This window comes from Macaca mulatta, chromosome 11 (genome assembly GCF_049350105.2).
Source record: "Macaca mulatta isolate MMU2019108-1 chromosome 11, T2T-MMU8v2.0, whole genome shotgun sequence".
In the NCBI taxonomy this organism is placed as follows: domain Eukaryota; kingdom Metazoa; phylum Chordata; class Mammalia; order Primates; family Cercopithecidae; genus Macaca; species Macaca mulatta.
In genome coordinates this window covers 76,939,801-76,954,324 of record NC_133416.1, presented here as the reverse complement: position 1 = coordinate 76,954,324, position 14,524 = coordinate 76,939,801, and the positions used below count along the sequence as shown (strand labels likewise).

Below are 14,524 nucleotides of genomic sequence, written 5' to 3'. Positions count from 1 at the left end.
ACAGAAACCTGCCTCTCTCAGGGGAAGGAAGCAAATTTTTGTTTGTCTTATCCTTATGCAGATAAAAGGAGCTAATGGCAGTTCTTCAAATGCTTCTGAAGGAACAACACTTGAGATGGATGGATAATAGATTTTAAAGTGTCCTTCTTCTGATTGACTGGAATTAGCCTGCTCATGCTAACAGCTAGATCTTACTCTTATATTCACACAGAAAAATTGTTCCAAGGAATATTTACTCTTAGCAGAAGAGCTTTGACTAGCGTTATCTTGTGGAATTATAATCATCTGTGTCATTTCTGCCTCTTCCTGCACATAGGACTGATGCAGGAGTGCTGGGTAGAGCAGGGCGTGTTCCCTAGTTAGGGCTCCACCTCCATGGACCTAGGTGAGGACAGGCATTTCTGTTGCGTTTCCCAAGACCAGCCTGGCCTGCCACGTCCCCCATCCTGTGCCTATAAAAACCCGAGACCCAGACACAGAAGCAGCTGGAGGGCAAGAGGAGCACATTGGTGGAGGAACACACAGGCGGCTGGATGTCAAGAGGAATGGACCCACACTGGCATGCCGGCTAGCCACTGACCGGCAGGGGCACATGGAATTTGGCCAGGGCAGTCCGGGCCACTGAGTGGGAAAACCGTCTCCCTTCTGGTTCCCCCATCTGCTGAGAGCTACTTCCACTCAATAAAACCTTGCACTCATTCTCCAAGCCCATGTAATGATCGGATTCTTTCGGTACACCAAGGCAAGAACCTGGGATACAGAAAGCCCTCGGTCCTTGTGACAAGGCAGAGGGTCTAGTTGAGCTGGTTAACACAAGCCTACAGATGGCAAAACTAAAAGAGCACACGGTAACACACATCCACTGGGGCTTTAGGAGCTGTCAGCATTCACCTCTAGACACTGCCGTGGTGTTGGAGCCCCACAGCCTGCCAGTCTGTATGCTCCCCTAGAGGTTTGAGTAGCGGTGCACTGAAAAAGTGAGCCACTGCCCCTGTCACATGCCCTGTGAGGGGGACAAGGGAACCTTTTCCATTTCAGGAACTTTCATGAGACTTATCGATAGATTTGTTTCAAAGCAACAAGCTTCCCTAATCCAACAATGGAAGAAAAAAAGGGGATCATTGTCTCTACTCTTTCCATCTATGGAATCCACTACATATACAGAACACATATAGGAACAAAGGCAGTAAAATTCCAAAGAAGTCTAATCTGCTTTTGCACTGTTTTAATACAGATGAATTAAAAAAAATAGCTATGCAAATTTAAAAACTGTTTCCCATGCATGCTTTTATGAGCGGTTAAATACATGAGTTGTACTGGAGTTCTTTACAGGATGTTAAATAGTAATATATCCTTCTGGATTTATATGGACTTTCAAAACTTTAATTCTGATTTTTCATGAACAAAAACAGCAGAAGTAGTTAAAAACTTCTATCCCTTTTAAGGAAGTAGAGAATTTAGTTCAGTTCTGAGCCAGCTTCCCCAAACCTTGCCAAGGCATGGCTAAATGACCTACTTGAGATCAGTGATTAACAAGGTCAGCAGATAACATTTTTCTGTATGAATTTCGTACCGCCCCAGACTTTCCTGAAAGACAGTTGACAGATAAAAGAACCGGTTCTTTTAAAGTGAAAGCATCACAGAACATAGGTAAACTGAAAAAAGTTATCTCCTTAAAATGAATTTGCAGTCTCTCAACTTTAGAACTTCTTACAGTTTACTATAAAATTAGAACAAATGGTTTAGACGATCTAAGAACAGGACAATAATAACAATGTATTTCTTTCAGCTTTGAGTCTATCCCCAAAGAATGCCAACTAAACCTTGGAAATACATTAAGTTTCACTGTTATGTGTTTTCTGAAAAATGTTGATTTCAAGACCAACATGAAAAAGCTGAACCTTTTGCAATAAAAGGAAATACTCAGTACTTTGTCCTTTGTTGCTTGGCAACTAAGGGCTATAAATGGATTTTATGATTATAAATTCACTGGAATTAATGTGAACATGTAAAACTTGTAATAATTCCCTGGAGACAGGAGTGTTTCTTTGAAAAAGAAATGTCTGGATCTACGTATGTAGCTGTACTCATTCTTGTTTCACAATAAATAAAGCAAGCAATTTGGTTCCTTCATATTTGCAAATATTATAATAAAACCACTACCATTTATTCTATCATTTTAACATTTTATCATTCATATTCACAACCATAAGAGGGTAGGTGTGATTATCCCCATTTGACAGATGGAGAACATTGAAACTTTAAAAGGTCACACAACTAAGATGCAAATAAACCAGGATTCAAAGCCAAGTCTGCCTGAAACAAGGCATACGCCATTCGCCTGCATACCACAGAGATTCCTAGGAAGCATATTTCTCAGCTCTTAATAGTTGAGCTATTGGTAGCTTTAACCCTATGAGAATGACACTAATTCTCAGCATCAAGTCACATGATGCTCTCTTCAGAACACATTATTTCTTATTGCCATATATGACATTTGTTTCTTACATTGTTAACACCAGGGTATCAACCATTGGGGTCCCATCTTGCTGGACTTTTTGCCTGAGTCAGGTTACCTAAAATTACAAGATCAAGAGTTAATATTTATACTGCCCTTCTGGGCATAGCCTTCTGCCTAACTTCCCTCTGTATATTTTTGTTATGCACAGAGCAGTACTAAAGAACAGTGATGGTGTTCTGATATCTTTGTACTCTTATTAGTGGACTTACATTGTGAGTTTCTGGAGCTGCCTGCTCAATGAACATAAGCCATTACTTTTTTACCACTAACACCTCATCTTATTTGTGCTAGAGCTGGGATTTTCAAAGGAATAATGGCAGATGGCAGTGAAGTGCCAACTGCTAGCAGTCCAGAATAATTTTACATGCAAATTATAGAAAGAAAGAAGGAAAGAAAGAAAGAGAAAGAAAGAAAGAAAGAGAAAGAAAAGAAAGAAAGAAAGAAAGAAAGAAAGAAAGAAAGAAAGAAAGAAAGAAAGAAAGAAAGAAAGAAAGAAAGAAAGAGAGAGAGAGAGAAAGCAAGCCAGCCAGCCCTGGTTATCTTAACAGGAGACATGAGTTCTACAACTATCTCTATAGATGTTCCCTGTGACCTGTTTAGAAGACAATGTGCACAGTGGATAGGGACACAAGCCTTCAGAGCAGACAGACTTCTGTCCAAATCTAAGCACTTCACATACATAATAGCTGTGTTACCTTGGACAAGGTACAGAACTTCTCTGAATCTGTTTCCTCATCTCTAAAATACTGACAACATTATCATTCATTGTGTTGTGCAAATTAAGAATTAATATAGCTAAAATCTTAGTACAATGTCTAACATAAAGTAAAGCATTCATTCAATGGCAGTGGTTTTCCTTCATTAAATGATAGTGGTTTTCTTATTTATCACAGGCTGCTCTCTTCAACCCACCAACTGGACATCCTTCTCCACTGCATGGAAACCTCTTTTCAAGGTCACACACAACCCTCTTTTTCCCAGATTCTATAGGCAATTGTCTTGCATTTCAGAAACATTTGAAATGTTTGACCATATTCTTCTTGAAACACTTTATTTCCTAGTTTAACAACCACACTCTCCTGGTTTCCCTCCTACCTCACAAACATTCCTTTGCTACTCTCACTTGGATCCCAAAATGTGATCTGGGACCCTTTTCTCTATCTGTACTCTTCTTGGTGATCTCACTTAGTCTCAGGGGCTTTAAATACTACTTATAAGCTGATTACTCTCTAATTGACATCAGCAGCTCTAATCTTTCCTTGGGTTTCAAATTCAATAATCCAACTGCCTCATCGCTTCCACTTGGTTGTCTAAAAGAGATCTCAAATGTAAAATGTCTCAAATGAATTCTTAATTACACACACACACACACACACACACACACACATATGCCTGTTCTTCAGTCTTCCACATCTAAGTACATTGTACTACCATCCACGAATTGTTGGCACCAACACCTAGGCATCATCCTAAACAGATTCCTCTGTCTTCCTCACTGCCACATCCCATCCATCTGCCCCTGCCTGTTCTCCTGCTTAAAACTCTCCACACTGAGAATAAAAACCAAACTCTCATGTCATTTTCTACCACCCTCCCCATTGTCACTCATACTTCAAGTGCTTCCACCTCACTGTTCCTTTCCTACCCCTCTCCCAACCACCTCAAGCTCAGTGACTGCACAGTTGCTCTTTTTACCTAAAACATTCTTCTCCCAGACAGATGCATGACTTGCTTCTGGTCGTTCTTCAGGTCTCAGCTTGAATGTCACCCCTCAGAAACCATTCCTGATTGTCTTAGCTCAAGTAACTCTGTCTTCATCAGACTCTCTGCACCACCATCTGGTTTTATTTTCTTCATAATTAATGACATTTTGAAATCATTGTTTTATTTATCTCCTATTGTCTTCTCCCTTTGTCTAGAGAAGAAGCCACTATAAGGCAAGGACTCTGCTTATTCATCACAGAGTCCCTGGTTCTTAGGAGAGCAGCAGGCTCATGAGAGACAGTCAAGTATTTTTTGATTGTGTGAAAGTTGATCATACAAATTAGGTCATTCTTGTCACAGCCAACTAAAACAAAGTCATGAGGCCAGGGGGAAAAAGCACTCAGGGCATATAACACTGCTCAAAAAATGTAATTCTCTACAAGCCTGGATGCTGAAACTGCTTGCTATATAACCTTAGACCAGTTTTATATATAATCGTTGCTGAAACAACCTGCTACAACTCTTAAAACTAGTTTTATCCACCGCTGTCACTTACCAACCAAAACTTGCCAGCTCCCTAAACTTTCATAGTGCAAATTAATTCTCTCAAAGAACAATACATAACATTTCTCCTTTCTATAAAACCTCCAGTCTCCTCTTTGTTCTTCAGGCATACCAAAGACCACCTAGTCTGCCTGTATGCTCCAAATTGCGATTATTTCTTCCCAAATAAAACATTAAATTTAGAGATTCATCTCTACATTTTTATTTTGACTTTGACAATGACTGAATAAACAAGGTAAGGAATAAATGACCTTGCAGCCACTTACTATCTGGATAACCCTCAAGCAAGTTACCTAACCTCTGTCAGCCTCATGTTTCTCATACAAGGATAGAAATCCCCTAGGGCTGCCTTGACGCTAAATGGAGAAAATAATAATTAAGAAACAATGAGAATAATAGTAACTAAAAATTATTGTCTCTCTGTGCCAGGCATAGTGCTTCACAACCACGTTTTGAGATGATAGGGTTATCCCCATTTTACAAGCAAGGAAACTAAGGCCTGCAGAGCCTTATGAACCTATCCCTAGTCCCAGAAGTAGTCAATGGTAGAGCTAGGATTCACAGCCAGGACAACTAACTCAGAACCTATATTCCTAAGGATGATTCTGCACTCAGCACATAGTAAGTGCTTGAAAACAGTTATTATGATTATTAATTAGGTTGTAGATCAGGGGTTGGTCAACTTTTTCTGTAAAGAGCCAGATAGTGTTTTGATCTCTGTTGCAACCATTCACCTTGTCCATCACAGCATCAAAGCAGGCCACAGGCAATATGTAAAAGAGCATGTTCCAGTAAAACCTTATTTGCAAAAACAGGCGGCAGGCCAGATTTGGCCTGTGGTCCATAATTTACTGACCTCTGTTGATGATGAATAACTAACATTAAGAGATGCTTACTGCATGTTTACTAAAAAGCACAAATTATATAATCCCATTTTTGTTTTAAAAAGCACACAAGATAGACACAAAACTGAACATAGTTAGCACTAAATAGTAAAATTACTACTAATAATTATCTTCTTCTTTTGGGTTACCTATATTATCCACAATTGTCCATGTATTGAATGTTTAGCTTCCAAGACATTGTGGAGTCTTCCAGAAACCAGGTTCTAACTTCAAAGTTGAAAGATGACAATATCAGTAACACCAAAAAAGGTGGGGGATCCTCCACTCAGAAGGGTTTGTTTGGGTGATTTTGTTCCAGGACTCCCCAAAGATGGTGATAAATCTGAGGTCTCAAAGGTAGCATGGGCAGGTGATAAAAGGTCAGCTCTAATCTCCTTACAGCACACTTCAAATTCTAATTAAATCACCTTCATTTTGGAGATCCCCACATGAAAGAAGAAAGGTATTTCTTAGGAATGTTCAGATAATTTCATAGAAATGTTCAGATAATCCTAAATTCCTTGCATGACCTGGCTGGTTCTTCCTGTCCTTGGCATATTCTTGTTCCCAGTCTCCTGGGAAGCCCATGCCGTTTCCACACAGAATCAGAGGCTGCCTGCACAGGTAAAGAATGAACTCCCGCATCTCTGAAATTATCTCACATATATAGATATCCATATATATCCGTATAGATATATCTCTATATATTTTATCTATATATATATCTATATAGAGATATTATCTATATAGGTATGTATATATAACTATGTGGGATAATTTCAGAGATGCTGGGTACAACATAATACCTAAAATTCCACCGTTAGAGATTAACCAGACCTGCCCCTGGAGGAAGTAATCTTTCTGCTCCTTTTGATCAAGAGAGCTTCAATGTTTTATGAAAGCACTTTGAATACAAGACTCTACAGAGGTGTAAGGTGGTGTTAGATCATTTGCCATTTGCTCCTCTGTGCAAGCTTAGGTTTTATTAGGACAGAAGGAATAGGACATAGGAAACTTGTTGTCTAAGAGAGTGGGAAAGTGGTGGCCCCAAAGACAGAGAATTGAGAGACTGGCCTAAGGCCGGAGATACTCTTTACCCATAAGACAGACTTGCCCAGTGCCAGCACTGGGCAGCCTCTGTCCTCTACACTGCATTCGGCTTTCAGAGCTTCTGATTCTTCTGTCAGAAATTCAGAAACCAGCCAATCAAAGTTGTTTTCACATTTTGGAGAAATAATATACAGAAACCACTTAAGACATTGATCATTTTATCTCTGCTAATAATGGAATCTGAGGCATTCTATCAACTGGCAACACTTTGTCTCAACTCCCTCTGTTTGTTCTATTCACTGGACCATTCTGCTACTGGGCAAGTTTTCCCTCTTCATACAGTTGAACTTGCTAGGTGCCCCAGCTCTAGTCAGAATTCAGTATCTGCTTGTTGAATGGACTAGTGTTTTGCACTGTTCTTTCATTCATTCACTCCATAAATATCAGTGCCTACTAAATGCCAGTATCATATAGGCACTTTTTCCAAGCAACGGCTCTCCTCTACACGGCAATTCTGCTTAACCTCCCTGAAGCCCTTCTAGATTAATCCCATCTGGGTTGAGCACTTCAGTCACTGCTTGTCTGCTCCAAAGCCTTCAGCATTTCCCCCATTTTCCTGAACATGGGGCACTTCCATGGTATTCCTATACAGCCTATGGACAGCAGATGTTTCTGCCTTCCCTGCATCCCCACTGCCCTCTTTTGATAATAGCTACCTGGAGAATTTAAATCTTAAGCAGAGAGATGGACAGAAAATGTTCAAAGCTTTTTTGATGGCAGCTTCCTGAACAGACTATTCTTCCTCGTAGATCTCAAGAACTGCCTGGTGGTTACTGTCCTTCCACAGGTTCTAGCAGCTACTCCCACAAACCTCAACAAGTGAGCTGGAGTTTCTGCCAGTTTCCTTCATGAGCTTTTACTTGTCATCAACTCTTAGTATGTAGTTTTTCCCACAGCATACTTTTTCCCACTCTGCTCAATCTGGGCCAGAATCTCCTCTTTGCTTTCAATGCTAAGCTAGCAAAGCATTTGAGCACCTACTTCAGGATGAAGAGGATAAATAGCTTCTCAAAAATGTGTTCTTTAGAGATTAAATATAATCAACAATACTGTTTTCAAATCACTTTTAATAAACTATTTTTAAGAGCTTGGAAACAAATAATGAGTCCTCTGATATTAAGATAGTACAAATTAGGAGTCTGAGATTAGAGCTATCAAAGATAAGTGAAGTAAAGTGAGGAATGGGATTTACTGTACTTTATTTTTTAATTCCTTTTTATCCAGAAGATTGTTGTAAGAATAAAATGATATGATGTAAAGTAAATAGCACAATGGTTGGCACGTGGTAAATGCTCAACAGATGTTATTAATCTGGTTCAAATTTGAAGTGAAATTGACAATGTTTTCAAGTTAGCTTAAAACTTGGCAAACGTTAAAGTTTCAAGTTAACTTGAAACTTTGCAAATGTTAAAGCATATAGATTTCTAAAGATATAACCACGACTCTCATAGAAATATAATATGAATGCATGTTAGAGATTGTATTTAACTACTTAATTAATGAAGGGACCAAGAAGATGTTACAACTGTTTCAAAGGAGAATTCAAACATCAGATACACACATACACTGTATAGAATGAATTTATAAATAAACGCAAAAATGGCTTTTACTGAAACTATTAATCCCCCTAAGAACATATTTCATTTGCATATCCATACATAAAAATCATTTGCATCGATATCAGTTTCCTGCAATTTACAGAGTTTTAAAATAGCTCTACTACACCGAAAGGCACAAATACCATAGAATCCCATAGCCCAGAATGATGTGATTTAGGCATAGTTTTCTATGGAAGACACCCAGTAATCCTTTTAATCCATGTCAAAATCTTTTACAATTTTTCTTGACACATGGATCTTAAACAGAAGCGTTTTACTGAATTAAACCTATTCTTCTTTAAGATAAACTCTTCCCTGATTATAACATTATATATTCAAATTATAAAGCACTTAGATAATAAAGTATAAAGAAAATAAAAATCTTCATAATCCTATCACTCTGAGGTAGTTACTGTTAATGCTTAAAGTATATTCATCCGGTTTTTTCTATGTATTTGTGTGTGCATGAATGGAAATATATTAACTGTTTGCAACCCAGTTTTAATAAACTTTGTTATAGAAAGTTATCTATATATATCTAATTGGGTTTACATATTCCACATTGTAATTCACTTTTTTCCTTAAGATCATAAACATCATCATTTTTAATAGCTACAAAATATTCCATTATATGTTAGAACCATAATTAATAAATCCACCACTATTAGAAATTTAGGTTGTAACCAATTTTTAGTTATTATAAATAAAACAATGCACCTGTCTTCTGACAACCTTTTTCTTGAAGTGGTACTGTTTTGCTGAAAAAGCCAAACATCTCACAAACACAGTGAATTACATGTAATTACATGTAAAAGAGAATTACAATGAAACTCAATGTCCGAGTTTCCAGAGGATGTTGCAATCTCTAGAGTGCCTGATGGCGCCTCTTCTGCTTTAGCTCACAAGCCTACCTATTGCATCAGTGGCAGACGGGGATTTGAATTAGAACCGGAATTCTCAGCTACCCAGAACAACCACCCTTGTCACTTTCCTGAGACACCATGAAGATTTAGTCACGTTTGGAAGTTTAAAATAAAAACTAAGATCATCATGAGCTTTGACAGTCAAGGCCATTTAATCCGAGATAAGTTCTAATACAAACATGTCTATAAGGGAAAAAGTACATTATTTAGGGCTTAGTTTCTTAGAATGAAGAGCCTGAGGAAATGGAGAAAATAGCTTTCAGGTGGGTAACAAATTGTCAAATTTTTTTCTTGATTTTCAAACCTTGAATTTTATTTGATTAGAAACAGTAACATATCATTAGTAGCATGACATGAAACAACTGGCTCTTCTCATGAGAATATCAGATTCAAGGAGAGGGTATAGCTCAGAGGGAGAGCACTAGACTGCAGATCAAGAATATCAGCTTCAGTTCAGCTGTCTTCATTTTAAAGATTTGAAAAGGGTCAAGAGAAAGGAAATTATTAAAATGTAAGAGAAGGTATCCAAAGCCCTACAAGCTACTATTTAAAGGAAGTGGTTGTTGAACTTGACTCAGAGTAGGTGCTCAGTATTTGCTGAATAGTAGAGATAAGAAAAAACTGACAATTAGCTGTGTGATTTTCAGGGGGATGGGAATCACTTAAGCTAGTGCCTTCATTTTAATTTGTGACGTCTACCACCTTTTCCAACTATTCAAACATAATGTAAGAAAAACACTGACCATTTTATTCTCTTTTGATAGAGAATGGACTTTCCCCATCAAAAAGGCTTCACTTGGAGCCACAGAGTTTGGTTTGGACTAAGAAAAATAATTTTATAATAATGATCAGATAATTGCAACAAGCTGCAGAGGGGACTTGTAGAAACTATATCCATAGAAACCTCCAAAAATAGTACAAACAAGGACAGTATAGGGATCCTATAGAAATAAAACCTCTTTCAAAAAACAGAAGGTAGACCAGATTTGATATTCAGGTCTTCCCTAGCTCTAGAAGGAAATGGAGTAGATTTTTGCATGTATACAATAAATTGCTGGTTTCTCTAAAATAGATGCAATGGTAGATTGAAGCTTGCTACTTACTGCTCAAATGAAAAGTACATATGATGTAAAATCAGGCAATAACAATCTGGCAACATTAGTGTGCCTACCATGTGCCAACCATGACTCAGGTAGACAATACCAACTTGGCCACTGTCAGAGACAGAACACTCAATGGGATGGATGGTAGGACTGAGATAACGTGATAATTCTCTTGGTGTTATATTCCTTCTTGCCATTTCTGGAAAAATCCAAGTCACAGAAACTACCCCATGGTGTTGATTCCTCCCAATAGTGACACAGAATCTCACTATTTCTTTGGTATGCCTCGTCACTCTTTAGTGTTCAGCACTGTTTACTATTCAGTCCATTCCATTCAACTTTTAAATATATATTATTTGTCAGGCACTTTACAAAGCACAAGAAATACCAAAAGCACTTGCGCTGCTGACTGATCCCTAGATTCTGTAAATGAACAGGTCTTCCCTCACTTCTTCTCATTCTCCCTCATGCAAAATACCTTACTATGTACAAAGGATAGTCACGTTTCCCTTCACATAGAATCTGAGCATGGCTATGTCGTTTTTTTTTAAACATAGGGTATGGGAAAAAATAAAATCTAGCACAGGACAGGGACAAGTAATAATAATATAAATATGCTGACTCCTTGATTCTAACAACCAAACTATAAAATGGAAATCCTGTTTTGCTTAAAATCTCTACCCATACCATCGATTTTTTGCTTCCAATGCAGCACATAAACCCCCACTTTCGATAATTAGGAGAGTTATCTAAGTATGATAGCATTTCTTTCAAAACAAAGTTTAAGGGAATACGGAAAAGGTGAAACAGGGATAGTGAGCATTTCTCAGAAGCAGCAAATTCATGCTGGAAATTGGCCTCTTACCTTCAAAGAACTGCTGCAGGGCCTCATTTTCGCCTACCACATCCATGGTGCTGTGGTCCTAGTACTAGTTCCTCGTAAAACAATGGTTATCAGACCTCAGGAAGTAAGTACTGTCCTTTTGATTCGAAGCCTACGAATGCTCTTGAAAAATCATTTTCTTTTTATTGGAGCGAAGCATATCTTCGGCCATCAAATTGTGCCCAGAAAGACGGTTGAGTTTTCAAATGTGATTATAAAACTGGAAGGATATGCAACCATGCATTTTTTTAAAAAATTCATGAAGAGGGAAGAGGTAGCAAATTCATCTCTCTTAATATAGGCAACTGTTTCTACTCTGCTTTTCGTCTTTAAGGACCTTTGTCCTTAGTGACACATGTAATTACATAAATGGGCAATAAATACATAGTCTTATCTCTTATTTGTCCTTTTACACCAATATATTTATATCTCCACCTTCATCAACTAGATCCATTTAGCTACCACCAATAAAAGACACTTATTTTTTTAACCTAGAAAAAAGGGATAAATCAATATAATTACTTTCGATACCTATAGGTAATTTTAAAAGTCTTGTGCTAAGAAAGTTAGAGTTTCTTAAGTATTTCCAAACTTACAGCAAAAACTTAAATTCCTTAATACATACCTGCTCCATTTCCTCTAGAGCTTATTTGCTTCCAAAGTATAAACCATAAAGTATGAGAAGTCTCTCTAACAAGCAACAAAAATTGCATTACCAATTTAATAATTCTTATAGCTGAGTCACTAGTAGCTGGATTCACTCCTAAATATAAAACCATACTCAAATAAATGTTTTGTTTTCACTGCTTAGCTTTGATTCATTTAATAATAGCCTAAGAAAATACAATTAGGAAATTAAATTATCCTTTCAGCCCCTTCCTTTTCTCTTTTTCCCAACTTTCTATTTGGAAAAAAAATAGAATAGTACCATAAAATATCTATATACTCTTCACCTACACTTACCAATTACTGACTCTCTCTTTCTCATATATATATATATATGAGACAGAGTGGTAGCAGTGGATATGGATATGTGTGTGGATATGGATGTGTGATATATATATAAATAAATAAATATATAATTATATATTTATAATTATATATCTATAAATATATATGTAATTATATATAAATATATATGTAATTATATATTTGTTATTTTAATAAAAATATATTTATATATAATTATATTTTTTATATATAAATATCTATTTTATATATATATAATTATATATATATTTCAAAAAATAGAAGGTAGACCAGATTTGATATTGATATGGAGAGAGATATATATATCTCCATAGCCTTCCCTTGGCTGAACCACTTGAAAATAAGTTGGTGACATCTTGACATGTCACCCTTAAATAACCCAGTATGTGTCCCAACAATAAGGACATTTTCCCACACAATCACAATATCATTATTATACCAAAGAAATGTAATATTATCATCTCATATATAATTTTTGTATGCCTAGTATGGTGCAAGAGGAGATTCGAAAACAGGCTGAAGAAGAATGGTGGTAGTTTATTTCTAATTTTTATACATACATAATAGTTGTACATATTTATGTACCCTTAAATAACTCAGTATATGTGTCCCAACAATAAGGACATTTTCCCACACAATCACAATATCATTATTATACCAAAGAAATGTAATATTATCATCTCATATATAATTTCTTCCAGTCTCCAAAATATTTTTTATGGTGTTTGATTTCTGATTAAGGATCCAATGGATGTCCATGCACTGCCTTTGGTTATGTCTTTTAAAATATAGAATAGTCCCCTTGTCATTTTGATTTGTGCTCTTCATGATTTTGACTTTTTTCTATAGTCCAGGCTCATTGCCTTGTAGAATAAGCCATTTTCCAAATTTGTCTATTGTTTCATTATTAGAAAGTGACATAATTCCAAATATATATTTTAAAATTTTACACACATATACTGTTACTTCAAAAATGAGCAAACTAAGTTTAGCTTAGAAAAGAAAAGGTTTAGGAGCTTCTTTTGACGGTCACACTGGCCCTCAGATCTGTAAGTAAAATCATCAAGTTGTTTAAAGAAATGAATTTTCAACAATTGTGTGAAGCTGTCTGCTGGGTGCAGGAAATAAAAAGATGAATAAATAATAGTCCCTGCCCTCCATAAACTGAAATCTAGGGCATGAGAAAAACACAAGTGACTGTAACTCAGGGCAGACTGATAGCTGGGAAGATGTCTCAAGAGAACAGAGAAAGGAGAGTAATTGAATCTGGGAGGATCTGGAAAGGTGCCACAAAGAGCTAGGATGTGAATACACTTAAATAGTGGGTAGGTTTTTTTTAATTTTATTTTTTTAAATTAACAAATAATAATTGCCCATATTCATGGGGTACACAATGATACTTCCATACATATAACATGTAGTGATCAGATCAGGGTAATTAGCATATCCATCATCTCAAACATTTATCATTTCTTTATGTTGGAAGCATTCAACATCCTCCTTCCAGCTATTTGAAACTACACATTATTGTTAACTACAGTCATCCTACAGTGGTACAGGATATATAAAACAATAGGTATGTTTCTTAAAACATGAGCAATGGCTGGGAAGACAGAGAGCACAGGTACAGAGATTGTATGCCTAGTATGGTGCGAGAGGAGATTGGAAAACAGGCTGAAGAAGAATGGTGGTAGTTTATTTCTAATTTTTATGGATACATAATAGTTGTACATATTTATGGGATACATATATTTTGATACAAACATACAATGTGTAATGATCAAATCAGGGTAATTGGGGTACCCATCACCTCAAACATTTATCATTTGTGTTGGGAAGATTCCAAACCCACTCCTTTATTGTGAAATATATAATAAATTATTGTTAACTGTATTTACTCTGTTGTGCTACCAAACACTGGACCATATTCCTTCTATATATTTTTGCACCCATTATCCAACCCCTCTTTATCCTCCCATCCCGCAACCCCCATTACCCTTCCCAGCCTCTGCTATCCTCCGTTGTATTCATCACCTATAGTGGTAGATTCTGAATGTAATTTGATTCCATGCATATTCATTCTAAGTGTATTTATTGCCAGTTTCTATCTGGGTGGGTGTGAGGCATGATACAATCCCATTTAACTTAGAGAGATCTCTGTGGCTGAATGTGTTGGCTGGGGCAATAACCAAAGTTTAAGCATTTTAAGAAGCTACTGCAAAATCCAGGTAGGCTGTAGTAAAG

General features: G+C 36.8%; 1 protein-coding gene across 6 annotated transcripts in view; it reads right to left on the bottom strand.

Annotated features, from left to right (window-relative positions):
* The window catches only part of MYRFL (myelin regulatory factor like), a 116,098-nt gene extending 104,464 nt beyond the window's left edge, over nt 1–11,634 (bottom strand). For 3 of the 6 annotated variants that reach the window (XM_077954717.1, XM_077954718.1, XM_077954721.1), the window contains exon 1: nt 11,273–11,629. In XM_077954717.1, the coding sequence (XP_077810843.1) occupies nt 11,273–11,318 (46 nt within the window). In that variant the 5' untranslated portion in view covers nt 11,319–11,629. Of the gene's footprint in view, nt 1–11,272 lie in introns of all 6 variants that reach the window. The other 3 variants (XM_077954719.1, XM_077954720.1, XR_013401232.1) reach the window with 2 other exon arrangements.
* Nucleotides 11,635–14,524: the final 2,890 nt, after the last annotated feature.